The sequence below is a fragment of the Puntigrus tetrazona genome, chromosome 24 (assembly GCF_018831695.1).
Source record: "Puntigrus tetrazona isolate hp1 chromosome 24, ASM1883169v1, whole genome shotgun sequence".
Taxonomy (NCBI): Eukaryota; Metazoa; Chordata; class Actinopteri; order Cypriniformes; family Cyprinidae; genus Puntigrus; species Puntigrus tetrazona.
The window spans coordinates 4,009,893-4,022,392 of record NC_056722.1 but is presented as its reverse complement, the minus strand read 5'-3'; the positions used below and the strand labels follow the sequence as shown (position 1 = coordinate 4,022,392).

Sequence of the window (12,500 nt, the reverse complement as noted above, 5' to 3'; positions counted from 1 at the left end):
TATAGTCTACAAGTCACACGCACTGCTTTCTTTGATGCTTTTATCAGGGCTCAAATGAATAAAAAATCCCTGGTAGCCAAAAAACGTATGCAACTAAAAAAAGACAGCGGCTTCGATTCATTGCGGACAAATGAGCATGATCAAAAACTTCTGTTACGGTGTGTCAAGAGAGTAATGGGCCACGGATTGTGAATCACAGAAAGTATCTGTGGTCTGATTAACATTAATGACACAGACAGCAGCGAGTTTTTATAGACTGCTGCCCCTTTAAATCTGACTGCATGGATCCAACATAATGACAAACATGAGGTTTCTTCTTTTCGCTGTTTGCATTCGTGTATGACATAATCGACTGCGTTTACACAAATGCTTGCCGAGACAGGTATCTCGAGATAATCGTGTGTGTGTGTGTATCTCCATTCAAGATGCAGAAGAGGAATCGATTCGCGATTTTGCATGACTGAGTGCATGCAACAAACTGAAAATTATTGCTACCCTTTGAAGCCTTGTCGTATCGCATTGCTGTTAATGTTTAATATCAAAGTGGTACGAGATTATGGGAAACAACTAAGGTCAAAAGTAATCTAGAAGCAGTTGGATTACGAGGTGTAATGTAATGGACTATGCTACTAACTACAATTTTTGTCATGTATTTTGCAATCAGTAAGGGAGCAGCCAACAATCTGTGAACGATCTACCCAGAAAGGGTCACCATTCACTCCTTCTTTCCTGCCTGCGATGTCCATCAATCACGGCCTTATTTCAGTTGTGTCGAGTTAAACACGGCGTCCGACTACAGTCCGTATCTGCAGGAGAATATCGTCCCTCCCTTGTCAAACACTTCTTATTTGCCCTTCTTTCTCTCTCTCTGCTGCGAGCACTTCTCAAGAACGAGAGATCCCAGTCGTGTGTACATTTATCTCTGTTCCTGGATGTCTGAGTGTAGGAGGGAAGTGGGCACAGATGGATTGTGGGTAGCTTTCGGATGTAGCGCCGCTTCACCCACCCACATGCATGCTCGCACAGAGATCATCATCATCATCATCATGCGAGGCCGGGTCGGACTTGGCCTTCCTGCGTGCGGTAACGACGGACTTTATGCTCATGCGGTTCCAGACACGCACTTAGGTAAACAAACACACACACACACACACAAAAAGGCTCACGATCACGTGTGGGCTGAAGTGGTGCTTAATAACAATCACAAACACGCACGAATGCAAATGAAGCCAAACGGCTTTTCATCCTTCATGCTGCTCTTTATGCGTCCATCACTCATCGCTCTCCGAGAGAAAGAGACATGAAAGAGGATGAGATGAGCCAACAGACGAGGAGGAAGCGCACAGCTATCAGCTGAAAAAACACCTCTGTATATGAAAGCCTTTTAATGATATTCGATATATATATATATATATATATATATATACACCTCAGGACTGAGTCATTTGGTCTGAAATAGACTCAATTAAATGCTTTGTTTTGTGAGAAAATCCCTAACTTCAGCCATCGTTGCAAAGACGATTCAGATATTCCTGGTTTAATACAAACAATCCCATTTGTGGGGTTAATTAACAGGTAAATTAACTGCAACGTATTTAAAAAATAAAAATAATAATCTGGTTTACAGTGAATGGACAATCTGTAATGTTTAAGTAATACATTTTTCGATATTAAATCCCCAAAACATTAACATAAAAAAAAATAAACACCTAAAAGACCATTAAAGGACAAAAATAAAGCTGAAATAATACACAGAATGTTTTTTTTTTTTTTTTTATAAAACTAAAAGCTTTATATTTTAATAACTCTAACATCGCCCCCATTCACATCCAGAGTAACCCAGATTTTGTTTTGTTTTTTTAAAGAAAAGCAAGGACAAGCTGAACTTGTATTGAATCTCTTTAAAATATTAAATGAAAGAAACACCGTCAGATGGAGTAATAATCCAACACGCTGCGCGCTAAATGAAGCAGAATGCCATTAGGAACATCACGTCCAACCATGAATTCCCGAACCCAGCCATATTATGCCAAACAAAGCGTATATAAACACACACAACATACAACAGACAGGCAGCTACATAAACACCCCGAAGGTCCGTCCACACAGAGCCGCCCGCCCACATACTGCAGACAGAACACGGCAACAAGTACACAGTAAACCGAGACATAGTACACACTCACCATGTCGTCCAGCGCGTAACGCAGTAGTCCATGTTCATACAGGAGGAAGAAACGCCTCTGCCATTTCTGCAAAGAAGAAATTGAGACCGCATGAGTGAAAAAGCACGTTCACGTTGTAGTCTGAAATTAGTGCCTTTATTTGATTTTTTTTAATATATAAATTATAATGTATATATATCACCGGGCAGGTTGATTTACAGAAGTGGTGGCATTTTAATTAATAAACATTTTCTGTTTTCAAAATACTTTTGCAATTCATTTTATTCACTAATTATTGCATACGCAATTTTGCCACTAAATGGTATTTTATACATTTATTTATTAACTTTGGGCATGAGCAACAGCCATTTGTTTGACCGCCACATCCTACACGTACGTACTTGTATATGCTACATATACTGTGGGTTATTTTTATCAACTTTCCGTCTTGTTTGTCAATCTGTGATTTCCTGTTTGCTGTCGAATTGTTTCCCATCCCACAAACTCCCTCTCCTGCTGTTTCTCACGAGTTCAGCTTGAGAGAGAACGAGAGTGAGTCAGCGACTCCACGGCCCCCTCAAACACACACACACACACACACACACACACACACACTTGACTCGCTCGTCCCCTAACAAGCATGAATACTGTACAGTAAACACGCACGCAGACGGACAGCAATCTCTTCACAATGTGTGATGCTGTGACGGTAGAGAATCAATTCCGTTCTTTTGTTGAATTAAATATTTCGTAACATCTAGTATGTTCGTGAATATATATTAAACTGCACTAATCATCAAAATTCATCCTTCATGTTTAAGATCAACTTTATGTTTGAGGTTCCAGAGACCCAATGGCAAAATATATATTTATATTAATAAATAATTTTATAATTTATTAGTCAGTTTTTAATTCAAATTTAATGTTTTAATAATTATATATATAATATATATATATATATATATATATATATATATATATATATATATATATATATATATATATATATATATATATATATATATAAAAAATATATAATATATATATATATATATATATATATATATATATATATATATATATATAAATTATTAAAACATTAAATTTGAATTAAAAACTGACTAATAAATTATAAAAGAAACATTCATAAATGGAGTTTTAAAATAACTATAATGTGACTATGCAATAATTACAGCATAAACAAAATCAAGTGATATTTTTATGAATCTTTTTCATTCTTATTTTTAATTTTATTAACAATCACATGCAATTCTGTGTGTCTGTCTATCATTTTGGTCTGAAACATGGACCTGGACTCCTATTAAACCAGGTGCGAACTAAACTCGACTGAACAGCACATTTTGGAACGTCTCTAAAAATAGCGTTTTTCTTAGAAGTTTCCCCCCCCCGAAATGAGTTTGCAAGGTAAAAAGAGCAGAGCTGCATTATAATCCATACGAACCCGTGATCTGTGCAGAGGATTGTCAAAGTTTGTTCCTTCAGGCGCCAGGAGCAGCCATCCACCGTAGATGGGTTTTGCCTGAAACATGCAACAATGAGACCACGATTAAAGACCTATATATATATATAATATAATCCTATACATATTATAACTGTGGTTGGTCACTTTAAATGTCAGTCAGGTGGCTTCTTTTTGTCTGCAATGTGGAACGGACTTCGCTCCCACGGTCTCCCGAGCATCACGCTGGGTATTTTAACATTGTGAAGCACATTTCACCTTTAAAGAAACATGCCAAAGAAAAGCACCAAAACAGGAATAACATCTCTGCATGTGACCCTCCTGTGACTGCACAACAAAGCACCGACGGACGGATTTGTAATATTACAGAAACCTCAAAGAAAGCACGCATGAGGGAAAAATGAAACGCTGGGGGAAAATTAAGGTTCCTCTTCCAAAGCTCAGCAGACTTACTGGTAATCTCAGATAAGTTTCATTTTAGTACCAACTTTGTTATTTGTTTCTCCTTAAATAGAGACGAGAAACCATTTGTGTAATGCTATAAAACAATTTTGATGGCAGTTTTTTTGGCGAATCTCGCCCGGTAGAAACGCGAGCTCGTAAGTGTCCTTCTTTTTCTCCAGAAGCAGGAGACTTCTGTCCGTCTAGGACAAGCAAATGAGATATTAAAGAGATCCCAGTTGATTTTTTTTCTCTCCTAAGGTATGGAAAAGAAAGAGCGAGCAAATGAATGCCAGTTTATCGTCTGGTTAAAGGAATGTCGGTTTGACAACTTGAACGATGGCCCGTGAAAAAAGTCTGAGCGAAAAGAAAAACGTTAGAGAAAAGCGAGGCTCCTCAGATCAAGTGCGAGCGGAAAAAGACAAAACTCATTCTTCTAGTTCTTGCACGGCTTCACCGCGCCGGCCCTTCCAAAAAAATAACGCAATTAATTAAACGGCATGTGCGTAACTTCAGTTTTTTAGTAACCTTAAGCTCAGCACACAAATGCAACCCCTGCTTTGCTGGAGCCTGATGGAAATGAAACGTGCCTAAAGGTTTAAGACTGTGCTTTTCCTTCAGGAAATGCAAATCTAGTTTCTCCTGATCTCCAGCTAATGGGAGACTCTGTGCTCTGGGAAATCAGTGATGAGGAGCGGACAAGGACGCAGAGAGAGAGAGAGAGAGAGAGAGAGAGAGAAGGGCTAATGTAGGCCAGATTTTCCTCTTCAATGGTTAAAGTTTGTTCTGTTTATTTTTACAGCCCCCCTTTTTCTCTCATAACAGCAAAACTGAGCGCCGACTGTCTCACAGTGTGTGTGTGTGTGTGTGTGTGTGTGTGTGTGTGTGTCAAGGGGGAGGGTGGATTCTAATAGCATGACAAAAAGCATGGACATAAGTATGCGTGAAATGAACAACTCGGAAAAACCTGACCAACTGCAGCGAGACAGAAAGAGGGAGCGAGGGACGCCGTCGTCTGACAGACGCTGGGATGTTGTTGCTGGTTTCGTCGAATCCACGCGAATCGATTCTGAACACCGCGGCCGACCGAGGTCTTTTGCGCGGCTTCTTGAAGTATCGCGACGCTTCAGTACAGAATATAACTTTGAATGCAACCATCAAGATCAAAACCGACTTAAGCTGAGATTACAATCGCAATACTCTGACGATTAAGTCATAATATTGCAAGAACGGTGTGGTATTAGTAAAATAAAGTTGCGATATGAATAAAGTTATATGTAGTATGAATATTTTGAGAATGAAGTGCAAAGGTATTCTATTCACTGCAACGATGCTGTTACTTCTATTGTTTTGGGTTTTGATATTACAAAATAATTAACTCAAACACATAATATACTACTTTAATCTCAAAATATTATGATTTCAGTCTTGTCATGCGCCAGCTGCATCCTCACACTATTACTTTATTTTCACATTTTTGACTTCTGAGATTTTAACATTGCGATGCCAAGAAGTAATTGAATTTATTCATAATATAGAGGTCGTATTCAAAACATTACAACTTTAACCTTTCGTTGCCATCACTTTATTCTGTAAACGACAACTTTAATCATAGAAATGCCGTTTACGACTTTATTTGAGCTTGCATTTCTGACTTGGTTTTCACTATGCTGAAAACCTCACCACTTTTTACATTTTTACGTCACTAAAACAACACCGGACACCACTTCCTTCACAAAAAAACAGAACAAAACAACGTAGCAATTTTCCTTTTTTCTTTGGTACATTTGCATCTTCTAATCATTTCTCAATAGAGAAAACGTCCCTTTTTTTTAAATCTTTTTTCGAATCTTCTCATGTGGAAATACGCCGCATCCCTTTACATCAAAAAGACATTCGCTGGGAAGGTTGTGACCTCAAAAAAAAACCCCCGCCTGGTCCACAAACAGAAGGATACGGCTCTTAACATACGACTCCGACTGCCTTAACAGGTACTAAAGACCTGATTCACTTCACTGTCGACTCAATTTTTAAGTGCTTTCTAAAAAAAGACGCTTTGAGGCCGATTTCTCTGGATCTCTCCCTCACGTTCAGAGACACAAGCGCTTGCTTCCACGTCCAAATATTTGGTCTTTCTTTGCTTCATCACTTCGTCCTTTGATAACAATCCAACCTATACAGCGAGACAGATGGCGAACGGACGCTTGGTAATATAGCCGAGACCCAGCTGTGGTCATTTTTTAGGAATACAGTCTGGAAGTGGAAAGCCCCGTGTATCCGCGTGTGGCCTTACCGTAAACCCGCTCTGGAGCTGGAATAAAGCTTAAAATAGCACAAAGATCCGATATGACGCGTATCTCGGTGTACAAACACTAAACCACGCCGCTAAATTGTAAATTAACAGACATATCTAGCCAAACAGGGTCGGTCCTCTTGGACTCGATCAAGGTCACGCGGCGTTGGGTTCGAACCCACAACCTTTCGACTACCAGCCCAGATTTTCAGCCATGCCAAAAACGAGCAGCTTGAGACGTGTCGCTTAACCGCAACGAGCGTCTGCTAACCGGCGTCGTTAATTACTACTAATCGCTAATTAGTCATCTGGCTGACACCTTTACCCAAAGCAGCAGTTCAGCAGAAACGGGTCAGTCCTCCAGGGGTAACCTGAGGCTAAGTGCCTCGATCAAAGCCGTAATGGTAATTAGAATGGATTAACCTCTCTAGGGTTCGAACCTGCAACCTTTCAAGCAACCCTGGGGGGGGTTTATAGTACACTGTTATAGTACATTATTATAACTAATAACAGATGTTATTAGTGATAAACCTCCGGTCTAGTTTCAGGGGGGAAGTCAGGTAAAATGTCAAAAGGTGGTTCAGTATAGTCAAATTCACATTACATACCCATGCCATAAATGTTGCCATATGCATAAACCATGGCTTTTACGTGATGCAACAAAACAGAGGCTTACAAGTCAAAAAACATGGCATTATGGTAAGGCAGCCATACTGGGCTAATAACCATCCTCTAAAATAGGCTGTGCCTCAAATCCTAATGAGCAGCAAAACTTGGACCAAGGTGCCACGTCTAAAAACCATGCTACTTTATTGTTAGTGTGGTTTTGAAGCATTTTGGTGGTTCTCCAGCGCTTCTGCTGGGCTTTAATATAACAGTTACTTCATTATATATCTAATATATACAGTATTTACAATGCATAGTTTTTTTTGTTCCTATATTGCCATGTTTTATCGTATCTAATTTATGTCCAACAATGGCATCCACTTGCAAAAACATTGTATTATGGTAAGGTATTATATATATTATACACACATTTAATTATATTATATATTTATTGTTATTAAAAATTATATATATATATATATATATATATATATATATATATATATATATATATATATATTTTTTTTTATTTATTTATTTTTTATAGTTCCTTCATTATACCCTAGGTATATTCACTATATACAGCATACTATGGTTTGTACCACAGTGCATTGCCGTGATTTTTATCATACTTAATTTTTTTTTTTACAACAATACCACGCCATTACCATTGGTGCATGTCCAAAAATCATAGCAATACGCCAAGTCGTTTATATTTTACTAACTGCCATCACTTCGGACCACGTCTAACAAGCACTATATCGCCACAGTACTTTATTGTTGGCAGTTAGCCTAGCTGTAGTTTTTTCGGTGATTTTGCGGATACGTTACCTGTGTGAAGTCTTCATCACTCAGCAGGTGCGCGTCTCGAGCTTTGAAGCAGTTTTGGCATTTGCTCTTGTTGAAAATATTGGCCTGGAATTTTCGGCAGGCGTTATCTTTCGCAGACGTACTCTGTGCCATGAGTGTGCGTGTGTTTGCGTTCCCGTTTTGCCGTTATTTTAAAAACTGCGCAATAATTCCAGCGGAGAGTCCTCCCCCGCGCGCTGCAGTCCGCCTCATCACAAACTCACTACGATGATTTATTTATGCCCGATAATCACCTGACAGGACCCGGGCTGGGGGGTCGATAATAACACTAACAGTAATAACAATAACAATAACGCTAAAAAACAAAAATAATGACAGAATTTATTTAGCCCAAAAGTTTTAATTTAGCCGAGCTCTCCCGGGTTGATTTCTGAGGGGACCTTCCGCGGTCCCGATCCATGCGCGTCCCCGCTCCCCCCGCAGGCGCACGGGCACGCGCCGATGCGTTAAAGTGCGAGTTCCGAAATAATGTGGCAAACTTATAAAACCACTCCAAGCACACGGTGATGGAGAGGAGGCGTTCACTTTCCACTAGCTCACGGCCCCCGACGAACCTCTCGGAGGTAACGCTACGTGGAGACAACTGTCCAGAAACTCCATGATGCGCTTCGGCGTGTGGATTCTCCCTCGAGTTTCCGCTCCAAAGGCGGATTTTTGTCCGTTTCCCACGGTCACAGCTGATCGCACGGGTCCGGCTGCGCTCTCCACACACACCACACACTCAACACACACGCAAGAATGAAGGGGGCGGGGCACGGCGCAACCGACAGACACCATGAGCCAATCACAGGGAGGGATACGCCTACCGTTTGTAGTCAGCGGACGCAAGCGTCCAATCAGATCGTTCAAAACGCACGTATTTATGGGGAATAACAAGAATCAAGGTAGGTGGACTGCGCAAGTGATAAACCTAAGTTATTTAAACTTACGGATAGGATTTTATACAGATTTAAACTGTGTTTTTAGAGTTTTTCGTCCGGTTGTAAAACGAAAAAGCGCAACATTAAATAATTCATGCGTTATGATTTTTGTTAACTACCCTTGTAACGCCCCCAGTTAGTGACCAATCCTACCTGAGCGGCTCTCCAGTGCCCCCGTTTGGCTTTAACGTAGTATGAGAGCCTGAGGAAAAATATTTGTAATTATACATTATTAATAATACTAGTAGTAGTAGTAGTAGTAGTAGTAGTAATAGTACATAATATCAATTTTTTTTTTTTTTTTTAAAGTAAATGCCATTTAATTTAACTATTTTAATACTAATATTTAAACACTAACTTTATTATTATATTTTTATTTAACATTTTAATTTATAATAAAATAAAAATAGATATATTTACATTATTTTTATTATTATTATTATTATTATTATTATTAGTAGTAGTAGTACATAAAATCAAATTTTTATTTATATATATATATATATATATATATATATATATATATATATATATATATATATATATATATATATATATATATATATATATATATATAAAATTTATTTTAAAAAGTATTTCTTTAGAATATCATTATTCACTATATTCAGACAATTGTTTCCATAAAAATGCTTATATGCTTTTACTTAAGTAGTAATTGAACAAGTTCATTTTAAAAAAGAGCAACATTCTGATCTCTCAGTGTCACAAAACAATTTTTTATTAAAAAAAAAAAAAAACAACTTAAAAGCATTTTGTAAGCAGCCATTCATGCAAGTTCAAAGGCGATGTTAAGATTTCATGATTCGTGAATCTGACCCATTTCACCGTGTTCTTAAAATGACACGACATAATAAATTTACTGACAAACCCTCCGATTTCCTCAAACTAATAGCACAATAACACGGTTCGTTTGTGAAACGCCGGCTTTTAAGAAAAAAACGGATGGATCTGATGTTTGTCTGCCGTTATAAAACAAACGAGTGTCAGAGGTATCTCCATACCAGCTTCCATAACGCATATGAAAACGGTCATTAATCTTTTACGTTTTTGTTAATCTCGGTAGTCAAAAACGGACTTTTAGGACCGGCCTGAGAAGTGAAACTCTTCCAACTGAGTGTACCTGAAGTCTTTATGTTAGTGTTAATACTGGACATCATATGACACCTTTCTGAGAGCGCGTGCTTCCCTTTAGTAACATCCAACGAGACGAGAGAGAGAAGGTAAGCGGATCCTCTATGTCCTGTTGATGGATGGAGCGCTGTTTATCTCCTCGTCGTCCTCTCCCTCCATCAGCGGTTCTCTGTCGCTCTGAGCCGCAGACCTCTTAGTCGTCTTATTCAGAGTGCTTCCCTACAAACACAGGCACCATTGCATTACACAGTGATTCATGAACCCCAATATCTTAAGGTCACCATAAAACTATTTCATCCACCGAGGAAGATAATGAACGTGCTTTGGTATGGCGTGCACTGGTGATAAAATCAGGAACGTATATAGTGTTACAAAAATAACCGCAGCTCGTTTCCGATGCATTAGGTCACGGCGGAGCGATCCAATCCAGCTCGGATGGATGCGTTCTCGAAGCCAAAAATAACCTCTGCCATTCCAGAGCACCGTCGACTCGAAACTCGAGTCGCGCACAGGTTCGAATCCGCGGAGAGCGGCGTCTTTTTTTTTGCTCCGATGCGTGATACAGATAATAACGGCGGTGAACCCGGCTTTTCAGGCTCCTGTGATTACGGCGCTCAAGGTCGCGGGCAATCACGGGTTCTTGAACACCGCACCGGTGTGAACTCGTTCGGCTCCGCGTTTCACAAACTCTTCACGGTTCTCGTTCCATCTCGCTGTTGCTATGGTTACCTGAGGTTATGACGGCTGATTCGGAGAGATAGTGGGCGGATGTGTGTGTGTGTGTGTGTGTGTGTTACTGTACCTGTCGGTAGTCAACGATGTTGAGGATGGTAGAGGTGACTATGCAGCTGATGGTGTTGGCCAGCATGAAGATCATCATATACTGCCATCTCCACAGCGGGATCTTCACGTCGCTGCGCAACACACACACGCACAAGAACTTATACGGTACTCAAACACACTTTAAAGAGTATCGTGATGCTGTCGAAAAGCATCACATGGGTACTTTTTGTGATGGAAATGAGCACTGGCCACTTATTGTCACCTGGATTTGGTTCCCAGGATCTGTCCCACCACCAGGTTAGAAATGCCGATGCCGACCATCTGTATGGATGTGGCCAGTCCCATAGCTGTGCCCAGCGTGGCTTGAGGGACCACCAGCGGGATGGAGGGCCACATGCTCGCCTGCAACACACCAAATAATAAGAATTAAAAAAAGAAAATCGTTAGAAAATCGTGTGAATTCAGAATGATGCCACAATATTTTCTAGAACTAATTACGTGCAGAAAACAGGAAAGACGTGCATGTTTCACTTTACTATTCAATGTTACATCATAAGTCATGGATGTGAATTTTGAGCAGCTTTATTTGTGAAACATGAATGTGTAAAATGTATGGGGTACAATCTTTGTGTATTGTATTTACGATTTATATAATGTGTGTAGAATAAATATTTATTATCTATCCATCCATCCATCCATCTATCTATCCATCTGTCTATCCATCATAAATTAGTAAATAAAGAAATATATTATAATATAGAAAAGTATTGCTATAAATAAATTGTAGATATTTTAATATAATAATTATATAACAATATAATAACAATATAATATAATATAATATAAAATTAAGGGGAGAGTGGTCTAAGATGTGAAATTGCAAGGTTATATATATAATTATAATAATTTCTTAGGTTGTTTTGTAAACATATTTTAGTTTTTCTCTCAGAGATATTACATTTTAAGTTTCTAAAGATGGAAAATTACAAATATTGATATACAAATAAAAATGCAAATATTGCTATATTACAACATTCTGAAATATTCTTTTTTCTGGTTTACAGTTACTATCATTATTATCATATTATATTATCACCATTATCATTATCAAAATGTACACACAGCACTTGAAATGCACTTTGCTGTATTTTTCTTTTATACTTTATTACTGTCTTGTCTCATCCTACGAACGAATCTCAAATATCTCACGCTTTAAAATGTCAGCATCGTGTTCAGTGGTAAACGATCAGTTACGAGCGTACTTTAATACTTCAGTGACATCGTAGAACTGGCGTCTACAGCGTCTGCCGTGTGTGTGTGTGTGTGTGTGTGTGTTCATGACGGATACTCACAGCAGCGAATGAGTAAGTGATGCCGAGCCAGACGGTGGATACGAGAGGAGGGACAAACGTGAAGGCCAGCAGACCAAACACAGGCAGGGTCAACACGGCACAGAGCACCGCAAACACACCGCGCAGCCCCACATAGTCCTACGGCACAGACACAAACACTTTGAGGCTGTCATATCATTTATATTGGTGTATTTGCTGCATTTATTTGATTAAAGATACTGTACTGTGTAATGTGAAAATATTATTACAATAATAAAAAAAAAACATTTAAATGTGTGTGTGATCAGTGCAATGCATCCTTGCTGATTAAAATCTAAATACATGTGTACCCACGTAAATGTAATATCTGAGTGCTGTGCACTTGTGAGTTAAGTGTTTTTTGAACATAGTCTTACGATGAGGATGCCGACGGCAGCAGACAGCACCAGGGAACTGTCATAC

General features: G+C 38.9%; 2 protein-coding genes and 3 gene segments (V, D, J or C); 2 read left to right on the top strand and 3 right to left on the bottom strand.

Moving 5' to 3' along the window:
• The window catches only part of si:ch73-103b11.2 (myosin phosphatase Rho-interacting protein), a 42,019-nt gene extending 33,433 nt beyond the window's left edge, over nucleotides 1–8,586 (bottom strand). For all 12 annotated transcript variants that reach the window (XM_043226093.1, XM_043226094.1, XM_043226091.1 and 9 more), the window contains exons 1-3: nucleotides 7,814–8,586; nucleotides 3,625–3,702; nucleotides 2,184–2,249 (exon numbers count right to left, since the gene is read on the bottom strand). In XM_043226093.1, the coding sequence (XP_043082028.1) occupies nucleotides 2,184–2,249; nucleotides 3,625–3,702; nucleotides 7,814–7,945 (276 nt within the window). In that variant the 5' untranslated portion in view covers nucleotides 7,946–8,586. The remainder of the gene's footprint in view (nucleotides 1–2,183; nucleotides 2,250–3,624; nucleotides 3,703–7,813) is intronic.
• LOC122329698 overlaps nucleotides 1–12,500 on the top strand; it is a 610,329-nt gene that overhangs the window by 169,084 nt on the left and 428,745 nt on the right.
• Nucleotides 1–12,500, top strand: part of LOC122329697 — a 601,685-nt gene that overhangs the window by 166,666 nt on the left and 422,519 nt on the right.
• LOC122329696 overlaps nucleotides 1–12,500 on the bottom strand; it is a 603,783-nt gene that overhangs the window by 171,282 nt on the left and 420,001 nt on the right.
• The window catches only part of mfsd1l (major facilitator superfamily domain containing 1-like), a 7,332-nt gene continuing 4,321 nt past the window's right edge, over nucleotides 9,490–12,500 (bottom strand). The window contains exons 9-13 of the mRNA XM_043226143.1: nucleotides 12,455–12,500; nucleotides 12,060–12,197; nucleotides 10,970–11,109; nucleotides 10,727–10,838; nucleotides 9,490–10,143 (exon numbers count right to left, since the gene is read on the bottom strand). The exon at nucleotides 12,455–12,500 is cut by the window's right edge and continues 66 nt beyond it. Of these exons, the coding sequence (XP_043082078.1) occupies nucleotides 10,027–10,143; nucleotides 10,727–10,838; nucleotides 10,970–11,109; nucleotides 12,060–12,197; nucleotides 12,455–12,500 (553 nt within the window). The 3' untranslated portion in view covers nucleotides 9,490–10,026. The remainder of the gene's footprint in view (nucleotides 10,144–10,726; nucleotides 10,839–10,969; nucleotides 11,110–12,059; nucleotides 12,198–12,454) is intronic.